Source organism: Parambassis ranga, chromosome 14 (genome assembly GCF_900634625.1).
Source record: "Parambassis ranga chromosome 14, fParRan2.1, whole genome shotgun sequence".
Taxonomy (NCBI): domain Eukaryota; kingdom Metazoa; phylum Chordata; class Actinopteri; family Ambassidae; genus Parambassis; species Parambassis ranga.
The window spans coordinates 9,884,894-9,908,854 of NC_041034.1; the positions used below are offsets into that span (position 1 = coordinate 9,884,894).

Here is a 23,961-nt window from a genome sequence, read left to right on the forward strand (position 1 = left end):
GAGAGCTTGCAGCCTGCACACGATGAGAGTATACAGAGCTGATTAAAAACAGGCAGATAAGGCTGTTCCTGTGACATAGACAGTCAAGATCAAAGTCTACAGTTATGACTGAAGACTGTTACCTCAGTGCCTGCACACAAGCAGTCAAAGGACTTTGCATACTGCTTCATCTCCTCTTTGCATATCCTGTCTCACTCACTCACTGCCTGTGTGTGTGTGTGTGTGTGTGTGTGTGTGTGTGTGTGTGTGTGTGTGAAGGAAAGAGGGAGGGTGAAGCAGAGGACGCAACCAGACCTATATCACAACAGTCTTCACTAAGCTTTGCGGTGTCCAAGTTGGTTACTGCCAGAGACAGAAGTTGTCAATGAGAGCTCCTGCAGTTGTTTGGTTTCGTATCAGACGTCTACAGCTGGTGTGAATGACAGCGAGCGGGGCGGATCGGTCCCTCTTAGCTGCCTGCTGTCTTCTCTGTACTTGGCAACATCTCTTTTTTTAAATGCGTGATTCAACTTTTATTTTCAATGAGTGCAAGTCGCAGCTTGAGTGAGGTTCATTATCTTCATCACCCCGAGGAGGAAGAGAAGAAGAAGAAATCCTTATAAGGAACAGTTGGATTATTGTCGCGAGGAGGTTGCTTTCCTGTTCCTGTTTTGTTAAGTTTTTATTTTTTTTACCAAACTAAGTTATGACTTCAGTGTGGAAAAGACTGCAGCGAGTTGGTAAAAAGGCGTCAAAGTTTCAGTTTGTGGCGTCTTACCAGGAACTTGTGTTGGAGTGTACAAAGAAATGGTGAGTTTAAAAAAATGTTTTTTATACGCCATGTTAAAAGACTGTCACTGTTTGACAGCTAAACAACCCCCCAAAAGAGCTCATTTATGGGTTATTAGTTTGTAGTTTGATTGCCGTTGCTAGGCAGTCAATAAAATTGTTCTTCACCCTTCTTCTTCTTCTTCATCCGTACGTTTTTTGGCGCAGCGTACAGCATACATTGACCGATTTCAGCCAATTAACTATCAAAATGTTCATCTTACAGAGGACATTCCGGCTCAACTTCAAGTTTTTTAAAAAAAAATTATAATTTTTCAAATATTAAGCAATTTCGGTGTCATTTTTAACATGGGAGTCTATGAGAGAGCCCTTCAACGAGGGTCATCTGCCAAATGTATCTCCTCCTACAAATGTGAAGCTGCAGACACCAGTTTAGTCTTAAAACGCTCATTAGATGCTGCTCTATCAAACTTGTATTCAGAATGTTCTAATTCCGAATCGTTTCCGCACGCCAGGCTCTCAAAGTTGGAGTGGTTTTTGAGGTCTCCTCTGCTGTTACCATGGTGACAGGCTGACACACAGAGGCATACAAAGCTCTAAATTGCTCTGATTCTCCCTTTTCTAGTTTGCTATAATAACAATCTGTTACGGCCATGCTTCTCATGTTGTGGGTCTGTCCGCTACACAGTGAAAGATGAGGGCGTCCCGCATGTGTGAACACGTGCTGGACTCATCCACGGGGAGCAGGTTCGATTCCCGGCCCATCCTACCAACCATACCATATCAGCAGGGATTGTGTGGGGCAGTAAACAGTCCATCTTTAGTAATATATAAAGACCAAACTAAGGGTTTAGAACACTTTGCAAAGTCATTAAACACAGGAAAGGTGAGAGGTTGGGTTGTCATCGTCACAAATAAGGACATTATTTCAACAGACCGTCGGCTGATATATCGCCACTTTTTTTGGTACTCAGAATTTACATCATATTTTAAATACTTCATATTACTTAAATGTCGTATTACTGTGTTTTACACCGAATAAAGTCACCCAGTGATGCTATCATCATGCTAGCTTATACCAGGGTTGTGTCACAGTCAGAAAGCTAGCTCCTTTAGTTAAAGTTTGTGGTTCCGTCTGTTGTTTAAACGTTTTCAGACATTAAGGTAGAAATGTGACCGAAAAGTTTCACTTATTATATATGTTGAAACTGGCTGCTGTCCAGTAGGTTTTTTATCTTTGTAAACTAGACATGTAGTTAGCTACTCTGCTAACTGGCTAATCTGCTGGATTCAAAATCAGAGGATTTAGAGAGACAAATTTAAAAGTCTCAGTGTAATTCTTTGATAACTATAGAATTTGATATAACCAAATATTTTTAGTCATATTTTAATGGCAGTTGGAAGTAAACTTATTCTTATTGTTGTGCATCGTTGAACATTAATCTTTAGGTGTTTATGCTAAACATTGTGCCTAGTTATCTTTTTGGTTTACATTAATGGACAGAGTAATTGTGTAAGAGGCTTGTAAGCAGCACAGATTAGTTCTTGTGCAGCTGTTACCGATTGTGAGTAAAGTTTCAGAGTTTGATCAGCTGTAGAGTGCTTGAGGAACAGGCAGAGTGATTTGGTAAGAGTGACTCCTCCTGTGTACCCTGTGATGAAATCAGTGTTTACCTGGGTGGTGCTGAGACAAAAGCCAGGGAGTACAGAGACATACTACTGACAGTGACGTCAGGAGGAAGTGAGGAAACACTGGAGATGAAGCCAAAGTTTCAGTCATGTGCATGTCAGCATGCGTTGCTGTGTTGTGATTAAACTGTGTGTGTGTCAGGGGTTACTGTCATCAAACATCAGAGGGTAGAAATCTTAGCCTCAAAGACATTAGAAATGTCTTGGTTGTCCTTACTGCCTGTTTTCACTCACCCTATGTGGCCATGTTGTTTGAGTGAACCAGAGTAACAGTTAAGACATTATGTAGTAATGTTACATTAAAGTGGCACAGACGTAATTAAAGACTTGGGGACCAGACTATTTTTGTGTAATGCTACAAACCATAATAGTCTGTCTGTTGCTAGTGAATGACTTTGAGCACATCCTTAGTACTGCACTGTCTGTCACTCAAAAACAAAAAAAGTCCTTGACGTACAGTAATAGCATGTTACCGGATTGTTTTGCACTACCATCGTTTGTCTGTAATCACAGTTTCAGCCCTCTATCATGGCCCATTGTCACAGATGACTTTTCATCTTTACATTTTAGTTTTTGATGTCTTTTATTTTTGTTGCTCTTTTCATCTTTCCTCTCAGACACCACCCTGCTGTGTGCCTGTCAGCCTATTTCTGATGCTACTGCTGACCTCCTAACACACATACCAAATGAACACATGTGCACACAAAGCCTTCTGAGCTATACTTGAACACTAATGCACTGAAACCCGAGACAACCTTTATAATTGATGAACTATGGCCATTATTCTTTCTGTCTTTAGAACGCATGTTTAGAGTCAAGAGCAGTGTTTGAAGGATTTAATGAGTGATTACATACTGTGTATGCCACATATATCGTGGGCCTGTGTTTGTATATGTGTGTGTTAAGGGGGTTCCGTCTTCCTGTCTAGAGGCACGCCTCACATTGAAATCAGGTCACATGACTCTACAGCTTCCTGTTTCACTTCCTGTGACTAATATAATGGGAACACATGTTAACAAAACACATTTCCAGAAAGCTAGACACACACAGCCTAATTACAGATCAACAGCTGCTTACACACACACACAGCTTAGTCTTTGATTCACAGGAATTAGTATTAACTAGAGATAGTTATATTTTGGACGTGCCTGTACAATGTCCACTTTGTGTGGGGACCTTAGCGATGTTAAAATTAAAAATTCCAGAGCTCTTTCCAAGTCTTGTCATCTGAGAAAAAAAAAAAAACATTTAATAAATAAATAAGCTTTCATGTAGCAGCATGAAGTCACGCGTCATTTCTGTTTTCTGTTTTTTTTATGTTCCCACAGGCAACCAGACAAGCTGAGAGTGGTTTGGACAAGGAGAAACAGACGCATGTGTTCCAAGGTAAAACCACTGAAAAAACCACGAACAGGCAGTCGCACACACACACACACACATACACACAGCCTTGTTAATGTGTTGTGTGTTGTAATTTTGTGCAGCTTCACAGTTGGCAGCCTGGGATCAAGAACCCTTACAGAGGCATGGTGGTGTGGCCTGTCCCAGAGAACATCGACATTGCGGTTACTCTCTTCAAGGTACCAGAATACATCTATCCATCTGTTTACTTATTCATCCACCCACCCATGCAATCACTACTCATGTCTATTTAATCTAATAAGTGTTATTATATTCAGGATGCCAATGCTGATGAGTTTGAGGACAAAGACTGGACCTTTGTCATTGAGGGTGTAAGTATCTTCCTGGTTGTATCTGTTTCTCAGTGGTAAATTAAACCAAATACCCATTCTAACAATCAGCCTCTATAGTACAAAATTCTTAAATGTTTGATTGTTCTTGATGGTCATGTTCAGGAAAATAAGGGTCACCGTAAGGTGCTGGCATCAGCTGACATCAACCTGAAGCGCTTTGCCAGTCCCACACCAACCCAGACTGACCTGACGCTTAATCTGAAGCCGCTGTCTGTCAAAGTGGTGGAGGCCACACTCAAGCTGTCACTGTCATGTGTCTTTGTTCGTGAGGGAAAGGCCACGTGAGTAGTTTGTTCTCAATATGAGAACATGTTTGAATGATCTCTCTGGCCTAATTTATATCTAACAAAACATTTGCTCCTTAGTGATGAAGACATGCAGAGCCTTGCCAGCCTGATGAGTGTGAAACCTTTAGATATTGGTAACCTGGATGACTTCAATGAGAGTGATGAAGAAGAGGACAAGAAGTCCCAAACTGCTACAGGTAGGCAAAACAGTTTTTCTCTTTTCATCTTTACTGCTGTGCTTTTTCACTCTTTGCTGTTTCTGACATTTCTTCCTCCAACTTTTTCCTTTTCTTTCCGGCTCTACTTCTGCCCTACACTTTTCTGGCTGCTGCAGTAGTTCCACACACTCTTACTCGGCCAAATCGTCCCGCTCCACCTCCGCCTGACAAGCGGAACTCTGCTGGAGCCGCACTTCCAGCGTCAGGTAGCTCCCCCCCTCTCACTCACCCCTGCTGTTTTCTTTCTCTTGTCAGACAGATAGAGGTGTGAACACGAACTCTGTCTGTGACTGTTCTCTACCCTCAGTCTGTTATTGGATGGCTCCATTTATATTGCAGTATTTCACACACTTGTGTCATTTGTTCTGCAGTCTTTCCCACATGATGGGACAGTTCTTTGCATACTGCATATTTCCCATTTAAACACGATCATGTGATGGTAGACTAATGTCACCAATGCATTTGACTAGAGGCATGAAAGTTCTAGTGGCAGCATGGCACACAGAGGCCTTTGTTTGCAGAGAGACTTGTGTAACACCATCCAAAAAGAGCACATTAAGTGTAACGGCAGCTCAAATCAGGCAGCATGTCCCTGATGTTAGTTGTTTATATGGTCATGGTTTCTGGTCTCACTAAGCTGTTGCAACTCTAGAACTGAATTTACATAATCCTAGTTCATTTTGGATCCATGTTTTGTTCAAATTCAAACAAACAGGTCATGTGATTAACAAAGGATCCTCATGACAGGAGTGCAATTAACTGTCATGTGATCCATCACATTTTTCAATCATTTCATTGTCATTCACCTCTTTCCTTCTTTTTTTTCACCATCTTCTCTTTCTGCAAAATCTACTGTCACTGATCCATCCAACAATCTCATCTATCGATCTATTAAACCAGCCTGTGGACGTGATGCCAGCCCTGCTGTCCACTCCCGTCCTCCTCTGCCAATCGCTCCCCGTCCCTCACCCCGTCGTTCCCGACATCCCTTCTCCACCACCCTTGTCCAATCAGAGGTGATCACACCTTCACCTGGCCCCTCCCCTCAGCCCTCACCCAGGTCCAAACATAAAAAAATCACTACCCCTCCTCTTCCAGAGGCTTCTGTTGATTCTGATATGACTCCTCCAAGCTCCCAAATCCCAGCAGACACCCCCACAATCCAGAGTGTATCTCCCCATCCAAGTTCTGAATCATCTTCTGTAGTTCCTGCCACAGTGGAGTCTTCATCCTTACACTTTATTACAAATTCCTCTTCATCTGAAACTCCTGCAAATCTAAATACACCCTCCACAGTGTCCTCTAACCTGCCGAGTGCACCTGCAATGGCCATTACTTCTTCAACTCCCTCATCTTCATTGCCATCACCAGACACTATCATAACAGCATCTTCCATGCCTTCCCAAAAGTCTCACACTGTATATACTATACCGACCCATACACCCATCTTCAGTACATCCCAGCCTCCCAAATCTTTCTCCTCCCAAAAACCCACACTATCTCCTGAGCTTCCTGCCACCCGGGCCGTCTCTCAGCCACCCTCTCTACCCAGAATCTTCCAGTCAGGCACAGCAAAAGGTATCAGGAGGCGGGCTGGTAAACAGGCATGCTGCATGCTATGCACTAACTGATTCCTGATGTGTTATGATCTGGTTTGACCTTTTTTCTGATTTGGTCTTATGACCATGGTACATTAGAATGACAGGAACGTCAAGCACAGATTGTGCTGCTTGTTCAGTATGGTATGTTCATGTATGGTATGCTTTGTTGAAGCATGATTTCTGTCAAAAAACATTTAGTATAAGTCTGTTCTATTATGTAATACAAATAGTAGGATAGATACTATGAACTCCTCCTTTCTCTTTTTGCTCTTGCTTGACTATACTTTAATCTCATTTACCCCTTCTCACTACTCCTTTTTCTGGCCTCTCCTCAGCTCCTGTTTCAGGCCAGCAGCGCCCCCCTGAGGTTCAAACTCCCATTGAGTCTGCTTTGGTCTCTGGTCTGTCTCTGCTTTCACTTTGCTGACCAAATTGATGCTTAAAAACCATGATTTTTTTTTAATCTTGAAATTTTTCTCTTTTCTGTCATTGTCTATCCTCTGCAGGCCGTTCTCACATTTTCAAACCTCACATTGTCAAGTCACTTGCACGTCCTATCTCTCCCTCTCCTTTTTCTGCTGATGCTCCCTCTTTGTCAACACCACCTCTCCCCAAGTCTAACCCCTCTAGCTCAGAGTCAGGTAACTTTTTTTATTTCTGTCCTTCCACGGTCCCTTTTGTCAGTCATCTTCATTCCTACAGTTCTCCTTTATCCCAGCTTCCCGTTCGCATCCTTCCTGTCCTCCCTCTTTTCTTTGTGTAGGTGCTCAAGGCCCGTGGATGGCTTCTGAATCGGCACCACCTGGTGGTGACATCACCCCTGTGCCTTTGTTGAGTAGTCCTGATCTTGATGCTCTCTGTGACCCAGAGGCTCCCACCCGCTGTGCCTCCCTTCCACGCTCTTTGCCTCCTCACTCCTGTTCTTTTCCCACCTCAAGTATTTTCTCCTCCCCTCTTACTGTCACTCATCCTACTACCTCTCCTGCACAACCAGGTACACCAGCCAGCCAGTCAAATAGTCAGAAATTTGACTCATGCAGATCTCCATTTTTCCCCCTCTGTAAAGTTCTTCTGTTTTGTGATTTGCTTTTCTTTTTTTTATAGGTTCAGCGTCTCCTTTCGCTCAGTTGGATAAAGTAACAACTTCCACGGAAAAAGAAGCAGCTCCTTTGATCCAAGGGAAAGTTTCTCCTCAGGGTAACCAGACGGCAGCAAACAGCAAAACATCAAACCAGCCCATCAGCACGGCTCAGGATTCACAAGTGGCCATCACAGCAAACAAAGCTGGACCAGGAAGGTGAGGACATGGGAGGAGATCACATGAATGTGTAAATATAGATTGCTTGATTTGGCTCCATAGAGATATCTTTGGCATTGAACTGCTGCATGAGGAGAAAGTCTGTCAACAGATTACAGAGCCTGGGAAGTATCTTAAAAACTGGTACTAGTACTTAAATACCTTTATGGGCCATTATAATATGGGCCATTACAGAGAACAATAAATCTCAAATTCTCCTTGTTTTCTCAAGATGATGTGGGCTCTGTGCTTGATGTTGTACAGTTGTTCAAAGTAATAGTTTGGCAAACTATTACTTTAAGTCACTTGCTGTGTCAGTCCCAAAGTCTTTTAAAGGTGCCTTTAAATGCATCATGAAGAAAGAAGGAACCTCTACAATCTTTTGGTTCTTTTCTTTCAAACCATTCAAAGACAGGAACAAATATAGTAGCATAATAAGGACTGCTCATTGTCTACTCATTATGATGCGAACAACCCCACACTTATCCACCTCGATGCTTCTGCTTGCCAATGTTTGTGTTGTTGAGCAACAGTTTATTCATGTTTGTGGGTTAAGGATTGTTGAGACTTGTCGATCTGCAGTTTCTTAGTGTTTGTGCTTACTTGATGCTAACCTAAGCTAACAGCTGCAGAGTGTTTTGTGCCCTGCTTTCTGTTACACTGACCTCCTGCGACACAGCAGTTAAATAACATTCAGCTCTATAGTTTGCTCCTTGGCTTCTTACACATTTAGCCCTTCACCTGCTCATCTCTTGAGCCTGACCTCCAGTATTTCTGTCCATAGTCCTGTGCAGTCCCGCTCAGAGCTGATCATAGCCCCGCCCCCTCCTTGGCCCTTTTCCTGCAGTGGGAGCTCCACCCCTCAGCAGCCCTCCACCACTGTCGTGGCTGCGTTTATCACGCCTAAACAGCCAATGGTTAAGGGGCAAATTACTTTGAAAAAGCCAATCAATGAAAATACTTACAGTCCTTTTAAGAGTGAAAAGCCTCCCCTTGCACAGCCTGAGTCTGACTTTGATGATTTCATCTGTGAGTCACTCACGCAAAGACAAGAATCATGGGGCTTGTTTCTGGAAGAGGATGACTCAAAGCGTGATACTATCAAAAGGTGCCCTCCAGGGTGAGTATTCATATTCATGGATACAGTCAGGATCAAAAATAACAATAATACGTTTGTAGAATGCCAGCTGATCCTGCTGGTAATAAAATATATATACACACAGATGTAGGATTAAGGAGTTATTGTTTATCTGTTCTGCAGTCTTGAGCAGAAAAAAGAGGAGAAAGGAGAAAAGTCATCGCTGACAGAGCAGTTAGAAGAAGCAGCAATGGTGAAGGAGCAGGAGAAACAGAGGGAGAAAGAAGAACTAAAGAAACAAGAGGAAGAGAGGAGAAGGAAGGAAGAAGAGCTAAAAGCAATGGAGGTGAGAAGAAAACACGAGGAAGAGAAGAAGAGGCTGCTAGAGGAGGAGAAGAAGAGGCTCCTGCAGGAGGAAGAGGAGGTCAAGAGGGAGAAGGAGAGGAGGAAGCGTGAAGAGGAGAGACTCCTGAAAGAGAAAAGAGATAAACAGGAGAAGATGAGGGAGGAAGAGGAGAGGAAAAAACAAAATGAGGAAGAACGCAGGAAACAAGAGCAGGAAAGTAGACTCAAAGAAATGAAGGTAGAAAAGGAAAAACTAAGGAGGGAGGAAGAGAGAAAGCTTGAAAGAGAGAGATTCATTAGAAAGATGAAAGAGGAGGAGGAGAAAAGGACTGAGGAGAGAAAAGTGTTTGAGGAGCAAAGAAAGAGGAGAGAGGAGGAGAAAAGGAGACTTCTGGAGGAGGAAGAGGGGAAGAAGGTGGAGGAGAAACGGCTCAAAGAGGCCAAAGAGAAGGAGCAACAGAAAATTAAAGAGGAGGAAGAGGAGAGAAAACGTCTACAGGAGGAGGAAAGGAAAAGAATTGAGGCAGAGGAGAAGAGGAAGGGGGAGGAGGAGGAGAGGAAGAAAAGGGAGGAGGCAGAGGAGAAGAGACATCTACAGGAAGAGGAAAGGAAGAAAAGGGAGGAGGCAGAGATAGAGAAGAAGAGGGTGCAGGAGGAGAGGATGAAAGATGAGGAAATAAAGAGGAAGGCAGATGAAGAGAGGAAGAGGAGAGAGGAGGAAGAGGAGAAAAAACAAATTAAAGAAGCAGAAGAGAGATTACTCAAAGAGGAGAAAGAGAAGGAGAGATTACTAAAGGAAGAGAAAGAAAAAGTGGAGAGAAAGAAAAAAGAAGAGGAGGAAAAACAAAAACAAGAGGAAGAGAGAAGGAAAGAAAGGCAGCAAATGCAAAAGGAGGAGGAAGACAAAAAGAAGAGGGAAGAAGAAAAAAAGAGAAGACTCCAAGAGGAGCTAAGAAAGCAGGAGGCAGAGAAAAAGAAAAAAGAAGAAAGGAAAAAGATGGAGGAGGAGAAGAAGCAGAAGGAGGAAAAAGAGAAAGCAGATAGGAAATTAAAAGAGGAAGAAAAGAAACAGAATCTTTTGAAAGAAAAGGCGGAGATGGAAAGAAAAAAGAAGGAGGATGACGAAAAGAGAGCCAAAGAGAAAGAAGACAAGAGGAGAGAGGAGGCTCGGGCAGCTCAGGCCAACAGGTCAGATGAGGACAAGCAGAAGATGAGAGCTACCTCTTCTTCTCTGTCACATACACCTCCTCTTAGTATCAAACACTGCCTTCCAATGGTCAAAACCAGCGCTACATCTGAGCAGCTGCCATCACAAGCTCTCAGCCAATCACAAGACAGAGAGAGGATCCCTGGATCAGTTACTAAACCAAACTCTGCCTCAGATGAGCGGTGAGTTACAGTGCTGATGTAATGTCTTTCCTGTGGGTGTGGAGCGTTTGCTGTGGTCTTGCTTGTGTTTTAAACAGCTGATAAAGTCAATAATTTTGTTGATTCCCTGCCTGTCTGCATGGAAGTGGCATCAAGCTGCGCTGCATGTTTTGGTGATTTCTGTGGTGATTCTTGTGTGACACTCGGCTATTCTAGTAGGCTGATTATATTTGTGGTTGTGGTGAGCAAATCAGTCCCTAATTTACAGGTATTACTAATACATAGTCTGTTGCATACAAAATCCAGGGCTTCTGGGCAGTCTTTAACTGCTGCTTTCATAAAAGATAATGATACTGGTGTTATTATGTGTGCTGCTGGACCACATGATATCGCTGACTCCTACTATTTTGTTGTTTTATTATGGCTACCCGCTTCTTCTTTTCTCACAGTTGATGTTCTTCCACTTATATTTGTCTTCTTGCTTCTTCTTCCTTCCTCCTTACTTCCTCCAGTCCAACTCAATCCTCTCTCATAAAGGAGGGTTCACAGTCTAACATTGTTGTCCCAGAAAAGAAACTATGTCCTCCACCTGTCCCTACTGTTCAGCTGTCTGCTCAGGATAAACCAACGACATTAGAGCCCTTGATGAAGGTGCCACCTCCTCAGAGGCTGTCTGATGCAGAGATTCCTCTATGGAAAGTGCTAGAAGGGAGAAGTGGGAAAGATACACCTGAAAATATCTCTGCCAAGCAGGGTGCAAAACCTTTGTGCAGAGGGTAAGAGTGGATGAGGGGACATCTGTTTGTCTGCTTCTCTGCTTCATCCACTGTCTGTGTGTTTGTTTGTCTGCCTCACTAATCATCTAATGATTGAAAGAATGTGAAATGACGGCATTTTTTATGTCTCTCCTAGCTCCCCCAGAGAAGATGATGCTGATGTGGAAAGCCAGCTAATAACAACACAGGATCCACCCACCGCTGAACTCAACATACCTCCAGTAAAGGAGGAGAGCAAAGAGCCAGAGCGACCAAGTGTAGAACCAACACCTCCACCCAAGGTCCCCGTCAACCCAGCTGATGAGCGTACAGCTCTGCTGCTGGAACCACTACAGCCCCCAACACGAGAACCAGTGCTGTGTCCAGAAAAAGATCTCCAGCCCTCAGAGAAACCCCAAAAGGAGGGAGCAGATAAAGAGAAACCAGTCAATGTCATGGCTGGACGTCAGGACAGCTTCATCAATAATGACAAGCCAGTGTGCGATGCAGAAAAGCAGCTGTGGGCAACTGTGGAAGAGACAACAGCTGAGACAGGAGCGGAAAGAGGGATGGAAAGTAGTAAAACCACTGACAAGAAGAAGGAGGAGCAGAAAGAGGAGGAGGAGGGTGTAATAGGGGGGTGAGTCAGTGATGGTTCCTCGTAGTCTTTGCAGCATGACATGAGATCACATTCAAATAGAATTCTGCACATCTATTGACTAACGTTTATCTGTTGTGCTGCAGCCTAACCAGTGCTTAGTTGCAATTAACGTCATCTGAGTATCCTTACTCCTGTTTATGCTTTCACGCTGAAAACGTTGTTTATTTGATGAGAGCTTTTCTTTTGTTTATATGTGTGGTAGCGCCCAGAAATGTGCACACACCGAGGCAGATGTGTGTGTTGCAGAGCAGCAGAGGGAGGCGCCTGCTGGCTTTATGTCAGCAGTAGTTGGGGTGTTGTATAGAGGGTGAGTCACACGGCCTGTGTGTGTGGTTAAAGTATTTGTTATACTGACTGTGATGCTGAATGCAAAAAGTATCTGTTTTCATGACTTTGACTCTGCTTTTATGCAGTATTTCTTAGTGACCAGCTGTACACAATGTGATGTTAATTTGAGGTGTTGACAGACAGCTTTTAAATTTTAAGTTGCTCTCGACTGCATGGTGCCACAAGGTGTTTTAAGTTTTCTTAGCCATGGCTGATGGGATATAAAATATGTTCAGGCTGTTTTTTATTGGCACAAACAATCATTGTTTTCGTTGAGCGCTTCTGCACGGCTCTCTGGACAGACACCAAAACAAAGTCCGAAAAGGAACTATTTAATCAAGCATGTTGTCTGGCTCTCACAGACACGCAGTTAAGCGCTGCTGTGGTCATACTGCAGGTCATTTTAGGGTGAGTTCTTTCTCACAGTTTTCCCTGTCTGCCCCTTAGCTACGAGACAGTGACCTCCATCCTCCACACAACTGGCTCAACTGATGCAGGTCACGAAGACCAGCCATGTTTACATGAAGTAGATTCGGAGTGTTTCTCAGAGGCAGAGGTTGATCCACTGATGGGTGTGAACATTTCACCACCCACAGCCTTTTCTGACACAGCAGAAAGTCAGACGATCACCAAAGAGAAGGCCCCCGAGACTCAGAAACCAGAGTGCATCACTTTAGACAAAACAGATGGTCTGAACCTGGTGGCGAGTCTGCGACGAGCAGCCAGTGAGCAAGAGAAAGAAAGAGAACAGGAAATGGAGAGGCAGGAGAAAGAAAGGATAGACAACATGAAGAGGGAGGAGAGAGAAAGAAAGGAAAGAGAGAAGGCAGAGAGGAAAGAAAAAGAAAGGCTGATGAAGGAACAGGAAGAGAGAAAGAGGATAGAAAAAGCAAGAGAAGAGAGGGAGAAGAAGGAGAAAGAAGAGGCAGAGAGGAAAGAAAGACTGGAAAGGGAACAGAAAGAAAGAGAGAGGTTGGAGAAGCTAAGAAAAGAGACTGAGAGGAGGGAGAGAGAGGAGGCAGAGAGGAAAGAGAAGCAGCGGCTCGAGAGGGAGCAGGAAGAGAGAAAGAGGATGGAGAAGCTGAGAGAAGAGATGGAGAGAAAGGAGAAAGAGGAGGCAGAGAGGAAAGAGAGAGAATGGCTGAAGAGGGAAGAGGAAGAGAGAAAGAGGATAGAACAAGAAAGAGAAGTGAGGAAGAAGGAGAAAGAAGAGGCAGAGAGGAAAGAAAGACTGGAAAAGGAACAGAAAGAAAGAGAGAGGTTGGAGAAGCTAAGAAAAGAGACTGAGAGGAGGGAGAGCGAGGAGTCAGAGAGGAAAGAGAAGCAACGGCTCGAGAGGGAGCAGGAAGAGAGAAAGAGGATGGAGAAGCTGAGAGAGGAGATGGAGAGAAAAGAGAAAGAGGAGGCAGAGAGGAAAGAGAGAGAATGGCTGAAGAGGGAAGAGGAAGAGAGAAAGAGGATAGAAAAAGCAAAAGAGGATAGAGAAAGAAAGGATACAGAAGAGTCAGAGAGGAAAGAAAAAGAAAGGCTGAGGATGGAACAGGAAGAGAGAAAGAGGATAGAACAAGAAAGAGAAGTGAGGAAGAAGGAGAAAGAAGCGGCAGCGAGGAAAGAAAGACTGGAAAAGGAACAGAAAGAAAGAGAGAGGTTGGAGAAGCTAAGAAAAGAGACTGAGAGGAGGGAGAGCGAGGAGGCAGAGAGGAAAGAGAAGCAACGGCTCCAGAGGGAGCAAGAAGAGAGAAAGAGGATGGAGAAGCTGAAAGAAGAGATGGAGAGAAAAGAGAAAGAGGAGGCAGAGAGGAAAGAGAGAGATAGGCTGAAGAAGGAACAGGAAGAGAGGCAGAGGATGGAAAAGGAGAGAGAAGAAATGGAGAGGAAGGAGAGAGAAACGAGGGAGAATGAAGAAGCAAGAAAGATGGAGGAGGAAAGGGAGGAACTGGAGAAGAAGCAACGGGAGGAGAGTGAAAAGTTAGAAACAGAAATGAAGACGCAGAGGCAGGGAAAGGAGAAGAGACAAGGAGATGAGGACAGAGTAGGACAGAAACTTTCTGACTTTTCATCAGTGGAAAACTGGCCACCTCTGAGGGAGGCAGAATTCGATGATATTGCTTATGATGAGAGGCTACAGATTACTGATGAGGAATCAGAAAGCAAACCTGATTCTAAATTAATAATACTATCTAACCCTGAGGCCAGACCAACAACCAAACCAACCCACACCAAACCTGAGGACTCTATTAAGAAAACTACAGACACTCTGAGATCAGTAAAAAAAGGCTCATCCAATGTTAAACATGGTGCCATCCCAGTTTGGCTGAGAGAGGAGGAGGATGAGGAAGTAGAGTATGAGAGAGGACAGGAAGATCTTGGCTCCATCTGGCTGGCTGAGCTGTACATGGAAGGGGTAGAAGGGTGAGTAAAGGGTGTGGAAGGGATTATTAGCTGCAGGGAAAGAGGTGAGTAACTCGGGAAGTGTTGGCTGTTTGAGAGCTTGTTGCTTCTTGTGAAGAAATAGTGTTTACTAAACATTTGCTTACTGACAGTATGGGCTTTCCCTGCAACTCTCTTTTGAGAGTTGTGTGTGTCAAAAGTGCTTACTGAGGAGGAAACCTGAACTTCCTCTTTGCATTTTCATGTCAGCGGGTAAGGTGGTTGTAACTCACAGCTCACTAAGACAAAAGCTGTAAGCATGAAAATGGAAATCTACCACATCTACTGTTTCAGTCCTTACATTCATTTGTTAGTCATTATATCTAAATGTACACCTAACAACCTGTCAAACAGCATGGGAGTCAAGAATGAATGAATTGGTTTGTCCAGTGGATAGTACAGTTCAGTCCAGACTGGAGCATGCTTAAACCTTGAGCGCGTTTGGTATGATCTGTTTATCTGTTAATGTTTTGGAGGTCCTTAAGTCTAAGGACTCAAGACAGCCATGAAATCAGTGGAGTGTAAAAAAAAAGATCTGTAACAAACCCCAGCATCATAATCTACCCTCATTACAACACCACCCTTGTGCTTGAATTTCTTCCAACTTTTGTGATGGAGCTCTGGCTGCTTTAGATGATTGCTGGTTGTTGGAGGTCTGGAGCATGACAATGATGCTGGTTGGATCTGTGGTTTGTCAAAAGCTGTACCTGCAGCTCTGAAATCTTCTTTTCTGTCTTCAGTCCAGGCCACCCAACCCCTGCTGTAGCCCAGAAGTCTTCCTCACCCATTGGCAGTGTGCAAACCTTTTACCAGAGCTCTGCCACCAGTCAGACTATTAAACATACCGAGTCCTCACTGACTTGCGGTCCTACGTCTGCTTCGTTGTCTCAGCAGGAGGCAGCAATCAGTCCAAAATCAAGGAGCACATCCACAGTTCAATTTGAGACACAAACACATCCAATGGCAGAACAGAGAGACAAAGTTGTCACTAAATCCAGTCACAGCCTGGAGGTAGCCGCCGATCAGTCTTCTGTGGTGCCTTGGCCGCTTCCTCCAAGCCCAAACATACACTCAAAGCACACAAAAACACACACAGACACAGACATGAGTAACATACATGATAAAGCCACACATTCAAACATGGGTCTTGAAAAGAACACAGACACCACAATGAGTAACAGCCCACAGACAAACTGTCATCACAACAGTCTCTCCAAAGATCAGCAGCTCCAAGAAGAGGAAAGGCTCTTATTGGCTAAAATTGATCTCATGTCTAGGGACACATCCCCTGCCTCCAGCCCTCATTGCATGAAGCGGCTCATTCCCGCACCTGGTGATATTGATTGTGATACCGTAGAGCACAATAGCCAATCAGACGTCCCAGCTGATCATAATGACCACAGTCAGCACTCGATTATTCCCTGCTTCGATGGCCTGCAAGAAATATCAGTAGCTGAGACAGAAGAACATCAGAGAGAGGAGGATGTGTAAGTCAGCATAGGTTATTTCTCTGCGAGATGACCTGTATGTGTTTGGGTGTGTGTGATGTGCAGAATCGAGACTCAAAGTGATCAAGATGAGGACACATACTTAGCAAATTACTCCTTTTATTGCAACTACAAAACGTCAAGTCTCAGGTTTTAGTGAAATCCCAGAATAATTCAAGGAAATGTTTGAGACAGACAGCCCTTGTACAGACCCACAGCTTGACTGCTCCATTTTTCTAGTATAAAACTTGGCTTGGAAAGCACAGTCTTCAAATACTGTTTCTTGTGTTGACTTTTCTTGGCTGGCTTGAGGCTGGATTTGAACTTGCTCCAGGAAAAACTAACTCTGGCATTGTCTGTGTCAATATGTTGCCACATGAGTGCATGTGGTGCTGTGGAGCTTTGCTGCTGTAGGTTTTTCAACTGAATGAAAAAGTCTGTGGGGTGGGGTGGGGGGTCTGCCTAATACCAAGTCAGTGCTGAGACCGGCTCGCTCATTCTGCTTATGTTAACACACCTGCATGTCTCCGGCTCGAATCTTCTACCTTTTTTTGCTCCCTCTAATGTTCTTCCGTTTGTGCCCATCATCATTTATTTTCTCTCCTCTCAGGCAAAAGTGCCAAACAGCTGACCTTCCTGATGGTGGAGTATCTAGTCCAGACGACACACACACTGACATACACATCAGTTCTCCCCAGCACTGTGAGGTTAAAACATTTCGGCTGCCTACATTACCAGAGGAAGAAACGTTTGACCTTAAGACCCCTGATCCAGTTCCGGTGGTCAGAGAGGAGGCTGATGGGAAGGACAATACAGCTGAGGTAAATTTATAGAATACTCACAATCACATAAGCTCTGACATGTAAAAGCTTAGCTTTTTTCTTCTCTCTTTCTCCTTATTCAGGACCTGGTGAACTCCAGCCAGTCACTGCTGCAGTGGTGTCAGAGCATCACTAATAGGTACAAGGGGGTGAAAGTGACAAACTTCAGCACATCCTGGAGAAACGGCCTGGCCTTCTGTGCCATCCTGCACCACTTCCATCCAGAAAAAATGTAAGCAGCCTTGTAACTTATACGAATCATTCTATATATATATATATATATATATATACAATATGCCAGGAGCAAAAACAGGAATGTCAACAGCTGCAGTTCTTTGAGTGGCCATTATGTTCTAAAGATGTGCCAATCTCTGTTAGAATGACTAACTTTAAATTACACAAATGTTTACAACCTACTATCAATACTGTAATTCAGACTGCATCCCCCACATTTGAGCTCAGAGGAAACCACTTTAAAGTCAATGTGAAAAATAATTTGTTCTTACTTTTGTCCAAATAGAGATTTTGACCAGCTGGCCCCCCATGACATCAAGCTCAACAATAAGAAGGTGAGAACAATAATAAATTGATGTTTAGTACATGTGCCCTCAACAGTTTAACTCTTTGTGCTGCATGATTTCTCCTTCATTGTGCCTGTTTCAGTTATTGTTTGAAGAATTTTCTTGTATAATTTTCCAGTTGAGTCAGAAAACATAGAATAGAATATACTTTATTAATCGGGTACCAGCAGCATTACACCAACAGTCAGAGCAAGAATTAAGTAGAATAAAATAGAATATAGTATATATAAAAATAAAGGATGAGAGGAATTATAAACAAACACTGCACACCAGCATAGTTATTGATACACAGATGGGATATTGCACATATAAGTTATTGCACATAGAAATGATTGCATGCGTGTGTGACATATCATGCTTACTGATCATGTGCTTTCTTTTTTAAAACCACCAGGCTTTTGACGGTTTTGAGGCGCTAGGGATCTCTCGTCTGTTGGAGCCGTCCGACATGGTTCTCCTGTCTGTTCCTGACAGACTCATTGTCATGACCTACCTCAGCCAGATCCGCTCCCACTTCACCAACCAGGAGCTGAGTGTGCTGCAGATCGAGCACAACAGCAGTCAGTCCAGCTACGGCCTCGCCCTTTCTGGCCCTGCTCCCACCAATGTGGATGCTGCTGCTTTCTGCATGGCCAGGCTGAACGATGGAGTGAGTCTGGAAGAAGGAGGAAGCAGCATGCTGGTCGTCCCGCCACCAAGAGCCAAAAGACTGGTCAAAGGTATACTAGTTTTATCACCTAATTAAATAAGGCAGGTTTTATTGATTTAATCCTGGTGTTTTTATGATCAACATATTGTGTCTTTCTGTATTTCATTATACAAATATATTCAGCCCTTCTACAGAAGGCATGTAAAACAGAGTCAGGAGAGCAGGAATGAAGAGAGAAACACGGTGTGTCTCCAGGGATCTGAGGAATGTGAAGTAACAGACTTCAAGCTGAGGCCAGACAAATCTTTAAATCAAGTTCACAGCACTTAGGATTCTAGTAGGTTTCCCCAAGTAACCAGAGAGGTCCTACTAAGTTTAGTGGAAATGTGTTTCAATGAAATACATCAACATTTGCTGGACTAGTGTGCTAATAAACATGGTATTAATAAGTATTTAATGGTCATTTAATGATTTAAATGTCTCAATAAAATCACCACATTGTGTGATTATAATGATAATGTTCTAATTTCAACATTTTTTTTGCTGCAAGTGACGAGGTACCTCATTAACATATACAGTCCTGCCAGTGTTAGAAGAGTTGTGTTTATTTAGTATTGTTTGTCTGCACTCCTTCCTCTCTGCTCTTCACTGTTGTGAGAGTTTTACTAAAATGTGATGGCAGTTGGTGTGTTGTTTACATGTCTACCCCCACACAATGCTGAAAAGTAGACTTTCAACCTTTGTTATTGCCAGTTTAGCAAATAAAGTATGTTATAAAGTTTAAAGATTAAATGTTTAATGAGACATATAAGGTGAAACCAACATCTGATTGCTTTTCATGTCTTTTTTCAGCAGACGAATCTGTAACAGTTCCAGTCCCTCCTCCGAGGTCGATTACCAAAGCAGTCAAATCTGGGCCTGGTCAGGTAAATCTTTTTCTATCTTTACTCATCTGTCAGTATTTTAAAACATATTATTCCCACATAGAGAAAGTTATAGATCGAGATGTGTTTTCTTTCCAGGATGACAACTCAACGCAAAACACCAATAATACCGGTGGGTACTGAAACAATAACATTTTAAACTTAACTTCTCTTGCCTTACTTTTTTTTCTTTCACACTTTAATTTGACTCATATGTGTCCTTGTTAGCAGAGTTGCAGAATGTAGCTGAGACACAGAGTCCCAAACAGGAAGAGGAAACAATGGTCAGTAATGTGTTTTTCACCTTTTCTCGTCTCTACTTCATGTCTTTGTCGCTCTAACTCTCACATCAACATGAATAATGGCTGTGGGAGACACAAATCACATTTTCTTTTCCAAAAGCTGCTCACTTCATCTAAATAAAGCTCGTCTAGTATTTTGAACTTTGTGTATTTTTTATCCTTTCGGGCTCTCTCTAATCTTTTGACCTTCTTTTACTTCTCCCTGCTTTTCCTTTGGCATCCTGTCTTCTACTTGTGTCTTGTCTGTGTATGTTCATGTGTTGTGTGTGTGTGTGTGATGGAACTTGTGGTCAGTGTCTGCAGGATACCAACCAGTATGTACTGAGTGAATTGTCAGCGTTGGAGACAGAGCAAAAGCACATCGACAGCAGAGCTGCAGTGGTGGAGCGACGGCTGCGAAGCCTCATGGAAACAGGTGACACGTCACACAAAAACACACAGATGTGAGGGCAGGACAATACAGAATTCAGTTGTACAGGTTTACACCAGATGTAGTAGACTTGTGATCTAGCGTTTAGCGTATTGTTTTTAAACAATTAAACAGATTTGATGTTAAAGAGAGGGCATTGTTTTTAATCTCACGACCACATTCATACCTTCCGGCAAGCTAATTTAATCCTATTGCAGTCTGTCTTTTAGTTGACTCTTCTATGCCTACTATGTGTTAATTTGACTTATAGTCCTAATCATGCTTTTCCCAACAATCCCTATAGTTGTACTTAGACTGTCTCTATTAATGTCTATGCAGGAAGTGACCGTGATGAAGAGGAGAGGCTGATACAGGAGTGGTTTACTCTGGTAAACAAGAAGAACGCTCTGATACGCAGACAGGACCATCTGGAACTTCTGTAAGACCGCTCACACTTGAACAGCAGTTATGTACAAACACACACTTATATGTTGTATTTTCCTGTTTATTGCTGTATCTGTAGACAAGAGGAGCAGGATCTGGAGAGGAAATTTGAGCTTCTGACCAGAGAACTACGGGTCATGATGGCTATAGAAGGTTGGTAACTATTTTAATTTCCTAATTGATTTACTGATGATTGTCAGACTGATAATAATGACTGATAACATGATGTAAAAGTAGATATTAAAGAGGTTTACTCTATTATTATTATTATAATAATATCTTCCTGCAGACTGGCAGAAGTCGCCCACTCAGCAGCAGAGGGAACAGCTTCTCCTCCAAGAGCTGGTTTCTTTGGTCAACCAGCGAGATGAGATCATCAGAGACATCGATGCCAAGGAGAGAGGGTGAGTGTGTGGATTCCACGGCAGTCACAGGAAGCTACATCTGAAAAAATAGAAGAAAAAACACATGGATATACTGTACACAAATTAAAGGACTGTGTACAGATGACTATCAGCTTTAAATGTGTGTGTGTGTGTGTATATGTGTATTTGCAGTGCCCTGGAAGAGGATGAGCGTCTGGAGCGAGGTCTGGAAATGAGGAGGAGAAAATATAGCAACAAAGACAAATGTGTGCTCCAGTGAGATGACCACGAAACAGCTTTGACTGCAGAGCCCCTGATGTCCCAACAGATTATAATCCTCATGAACTTGAGGACCTTTTTTATTTTAAATTGCTTTGCTTTCCCCAGAGAACTTCTGTGAGTGTGTATTCATTGAATGTTTTAATTATTCCCATCTGTCTTAATATATTAGTATTATTTTAACTATGTTTATCTATTTTTATTTATTTAAACAATGTGTTGGATTGTATATCTATTGCACATAAGTGTGTTTGTTTGTTTTCTTCTGTGCATTTGTTCAGTATTTAAATACTGGCTGACAAAATAAGTGCCTTAAAATAGTTTACAGTTTCACAAAGAAAAAAAAAATGTGTTTCTGGTGATATTTCGCCTTGCACATCCGATTCCACCCTGATTTATAAAAGTAGTATGTGATAAGTCATGAGCTGGACTCACACTGTTGTTGTTTTCACATTAATGATAAATCACATTGTGATAAAGCCTGGAAGCAGGCTTATAGATGCTGCAGCTCATGCTTGGGTGACAGAAGTTAAAGTGTTCTTTCATTTCTGTATTTGACTACTGTGTGTGTGCTTGTTTGAGGTGTGCTGATGAAGCGGTACTCTGCTTCATATCTCTGATGTCGCTCTTGGTATTTTTGAGGTGAAGCTGTTGACGAATGATAATAAAGATAAATAATTGTCCTGTTGTAGACTAATGTTTTGGATGTGGATACTTGATTTTAAGACATTGTTAGAAGGGTTTTTAAATACAAAATTCTTTATAATTCAATATGATGAAATGAATTGATTTTCAGAGATCAATTATATGTTCTGTGAAAAAAACAACACAATATAACTCACTACGGTTCTTGCAAGTTTTAGTAAGTTAAATTTAAGACCTTTCAAGACCATTGTGAATTAAATTTTAGACCAACATGATGCATTACTTGAAACAAGATATCAGTACAACTGTTGTATGACAGATGCTTTGTAATTGAGTGAAGAATCCAAAGCACCTCTGACTTTGATGTCTCATTGGAACCAAATGTAGCTCGAAGGTCATTTCAATCATGAGAGACTCAGCGAACTGAATGAGAAAGAATTTATTAATACAATAATTGTGAATGTGCATTGGCGTCCTAGACCCCGTCGTGAGGACCACGTCCGAAAGGGGGGAAAGCTCGAGCGGAGAGGCCGCTGATCCGAAGACCCCCCCAAAAGAGAAGGAGATGAAAATTGAGTTTGATACTTACATGATTTGGGCACCAACAGATACCATGTAGCATGAAAAGACAATTGTTAGAGGCAGCATGCAAAATGAAATTACGACAATCAGATGCAGTTGGATTCGAAGCATAGAGAGGAGAATAAGAGAGAGCTTAGGGAGCGAATGCTTGAGCTAAGGATAGCTAAGTATAGAGAGAGTTTAGCGAGCATGCGCTCAAGCCGAAGAAGGTATAGGGATTTTAGCGAGCGTGCGCTAAAGCTGCGGAATGTAGGGAGAGTGTTTAGCAAGCAAGTGCTCAAGCTAGGGGAGGAATAGAGGTTTAGCGAGCATGCGAGAGTGGAGAGAGTTTAGCGAGTGCCGCTCAAGTAGGGAAAATTTATAGAGACAGTTTAGCAAGCATATACTTGAGCTAGAAGCAGGGAAGGCGTGGAAGAAGACTTTGCATGAAAGAAGGCAGCTGACTGTGACTACGTGGGGATATGGTTGCGTGAATCGAAGCCCACTGGCTGTTAATAAAGGGGATATGGTTGCGTGAATCGAAGCCCACTGGCTGTGAATAATGGGGGATAGGGTTGCATGAATTGAAGCCCACTGGCTGATAATAAAGGGGATATGGTTGCATGAATCGAAGCCCACTGGCTGTGAATAAAAAGGATATGGTTGCATGAATCTAGGCCCGCTGACTACGAATACATGGGGGTATGGTCTGCATGAATCGAAGCCCACTGGCTGTGAATAAAGGGGATATGGTTGCATGAATCGAAGCCCGCTGGCTGAGAAAAAAGGGATATGGTTGCATGAATCGAAGCCCGCTGGCTGTTAATAAAGGGGATATGGTTGCATGAATCGAAGCCCGCTGGCTGTTAATAAAGGGGATATGGTTGCATGAATCTAGGCCCGCTGACTACCAATACATGGGGGTATGGTCTGCATGAATCGAAGCCCGCTGGCTGAGAATAAAGGGGATATGGTTGCATGAATCGAAGCCCGCTGGCTGTTAATAAAGGGGATATGGTTGCATGAATCGAAGCCCGCTGGCTGTGAATAAAGGGGATATGGTTGCATAAATCGAAGCCTGCTGGCTATGAATGGATGGAGGTATGGTCTGCATGAATCGAAGCCTACTAGCTGTGAATAAGGGGATATGGTTACGTGAATCTAGGCCCGCTGACTATGGATGCATACATTTTTTGGGGTAGCATGAACGAAGCCCACCGGCTATGGATGCACTGATTTTTAGGGTAGCGTGAATGAAGCCCACTGGCTATGGATGCATTGAATTACGGCCTTGCATGAGCGAAACCCACTGGCTATGGATGCGATGGTTTAAGGCCTTGCGTGATGAAGCCCACCAGCATTGGTGCATTGATATGAGGCCTAGAGAATGCCGTGAGAGTTAAGTTAGCAGACATGAATTGACGATACAGCAATAATAGGTGAAACTCACCAGGGACGGAGAGATTTCTGAGATGCGAGCACGTGTCCGGTGTTTTGGCCAATACAGGAAGTGAAGACCATCGACCAAGTGATTGCAGAGATGAAGGGGATACTTTGAGCTGACAGAATGACGCCCACTGGCTGAGATGCATTGCCTTGAATAAAACGAAGCCCGTCGGCTGACAGTACATTAATTATAAAGCTTGAGGGAAAGCTGAGAGGATAGAGAAAAGGAGGGCATGGAGATAACATGCATGATTCGAGCATTACACCACCACCAGTAATATGATGAAAAACTCACAATGATGAAATCACGGTAATAATATTATTAACAATCCTACCAGCTAGGCCAGGTGGGCCTGAAGACGAATGTGAAGAGAGAAGATGACCGAGCGTGCCGATTAGCAGGAATTCATTGGTTATGTGGCCTGCATGAAAAGAACCCACTGCTGTGATAGTATAGCTAAAGGGCCTTGC

The 23,961-nt window shown here is 43.1% G+C and overlaps 1 protein-coding gene across 8 annotated transcripts; it reads left to right on the forward strand.

The window, feature by feature from the left end:
- Nucleotides 1–229: 229 nt before the first annotated feature.
- Nucleotides 230–21,521, forward strand: ehbp1l1b (EH domain binding protein 1-like 1b). Of its 8 annotated transcripts, none has more exons than XM_028420694.1 (27): nucleotides 233–789; nucleotides 3,786–3,843; nucleotides 3,942–4,037; nucleotides 4,137–4,190; nucleotides 4,314–4,492; nucleotides 4,577–4,695; nucleotides 4,833–4,922; nucleotides 5,617–6,294; nucleotides 6,653–6,718; nucleotides 6,824–6,958; nucleotides 7,081–7,311; nucleotides 7,422–7,614; nucleotides 10,918–11,181; nucleotides 11,318–11,800; nucleotides 12,024–12,128; nucleotides 16,676–16,886; nucleotides 16,970–17,118; nucleotides 17,407–17,455; nucleotides 17,862–18,186; nucleotides 18,969–19,042; nucleotides 19,139–19,172; nucleotides 19,268–19,323; nucleotides 19,636–19,756; nucleotides 20,090–20,189; nucleotides 20,274–20,347; nucleotides 20,484–20,598; nucleotides 20,752–21,521. In XM_028420694.1, the coding sequence occupies exons 1-27, from the start codon at nucleotides 686–688 to the stop codon at nucleotides 20,837–20,839; spliced, it is 4,251 nt and encodes a 1,416-aa protein (XP_028276495.1). In that variant the 5' UTR covers nucleotides 233–685; the 3' UTR covers nucleotides 20,840–21,521. The 8 variants fall into 8 exon arrangements, with proteins under 8 accessions (XP_028276502.1, XP_028276495.1, XP_028276496.1 ...); XM_028420695.1 differs by having other exon boundaries at nucleotides 19,271–19,323; XM_028420696.1 differs by having other exon boundaries at nucleotides 234–789; nucleotides 19,645–19,756.
- Nucleotides 21,522–23,961: the final 2,440 nt, after the last annotated feature.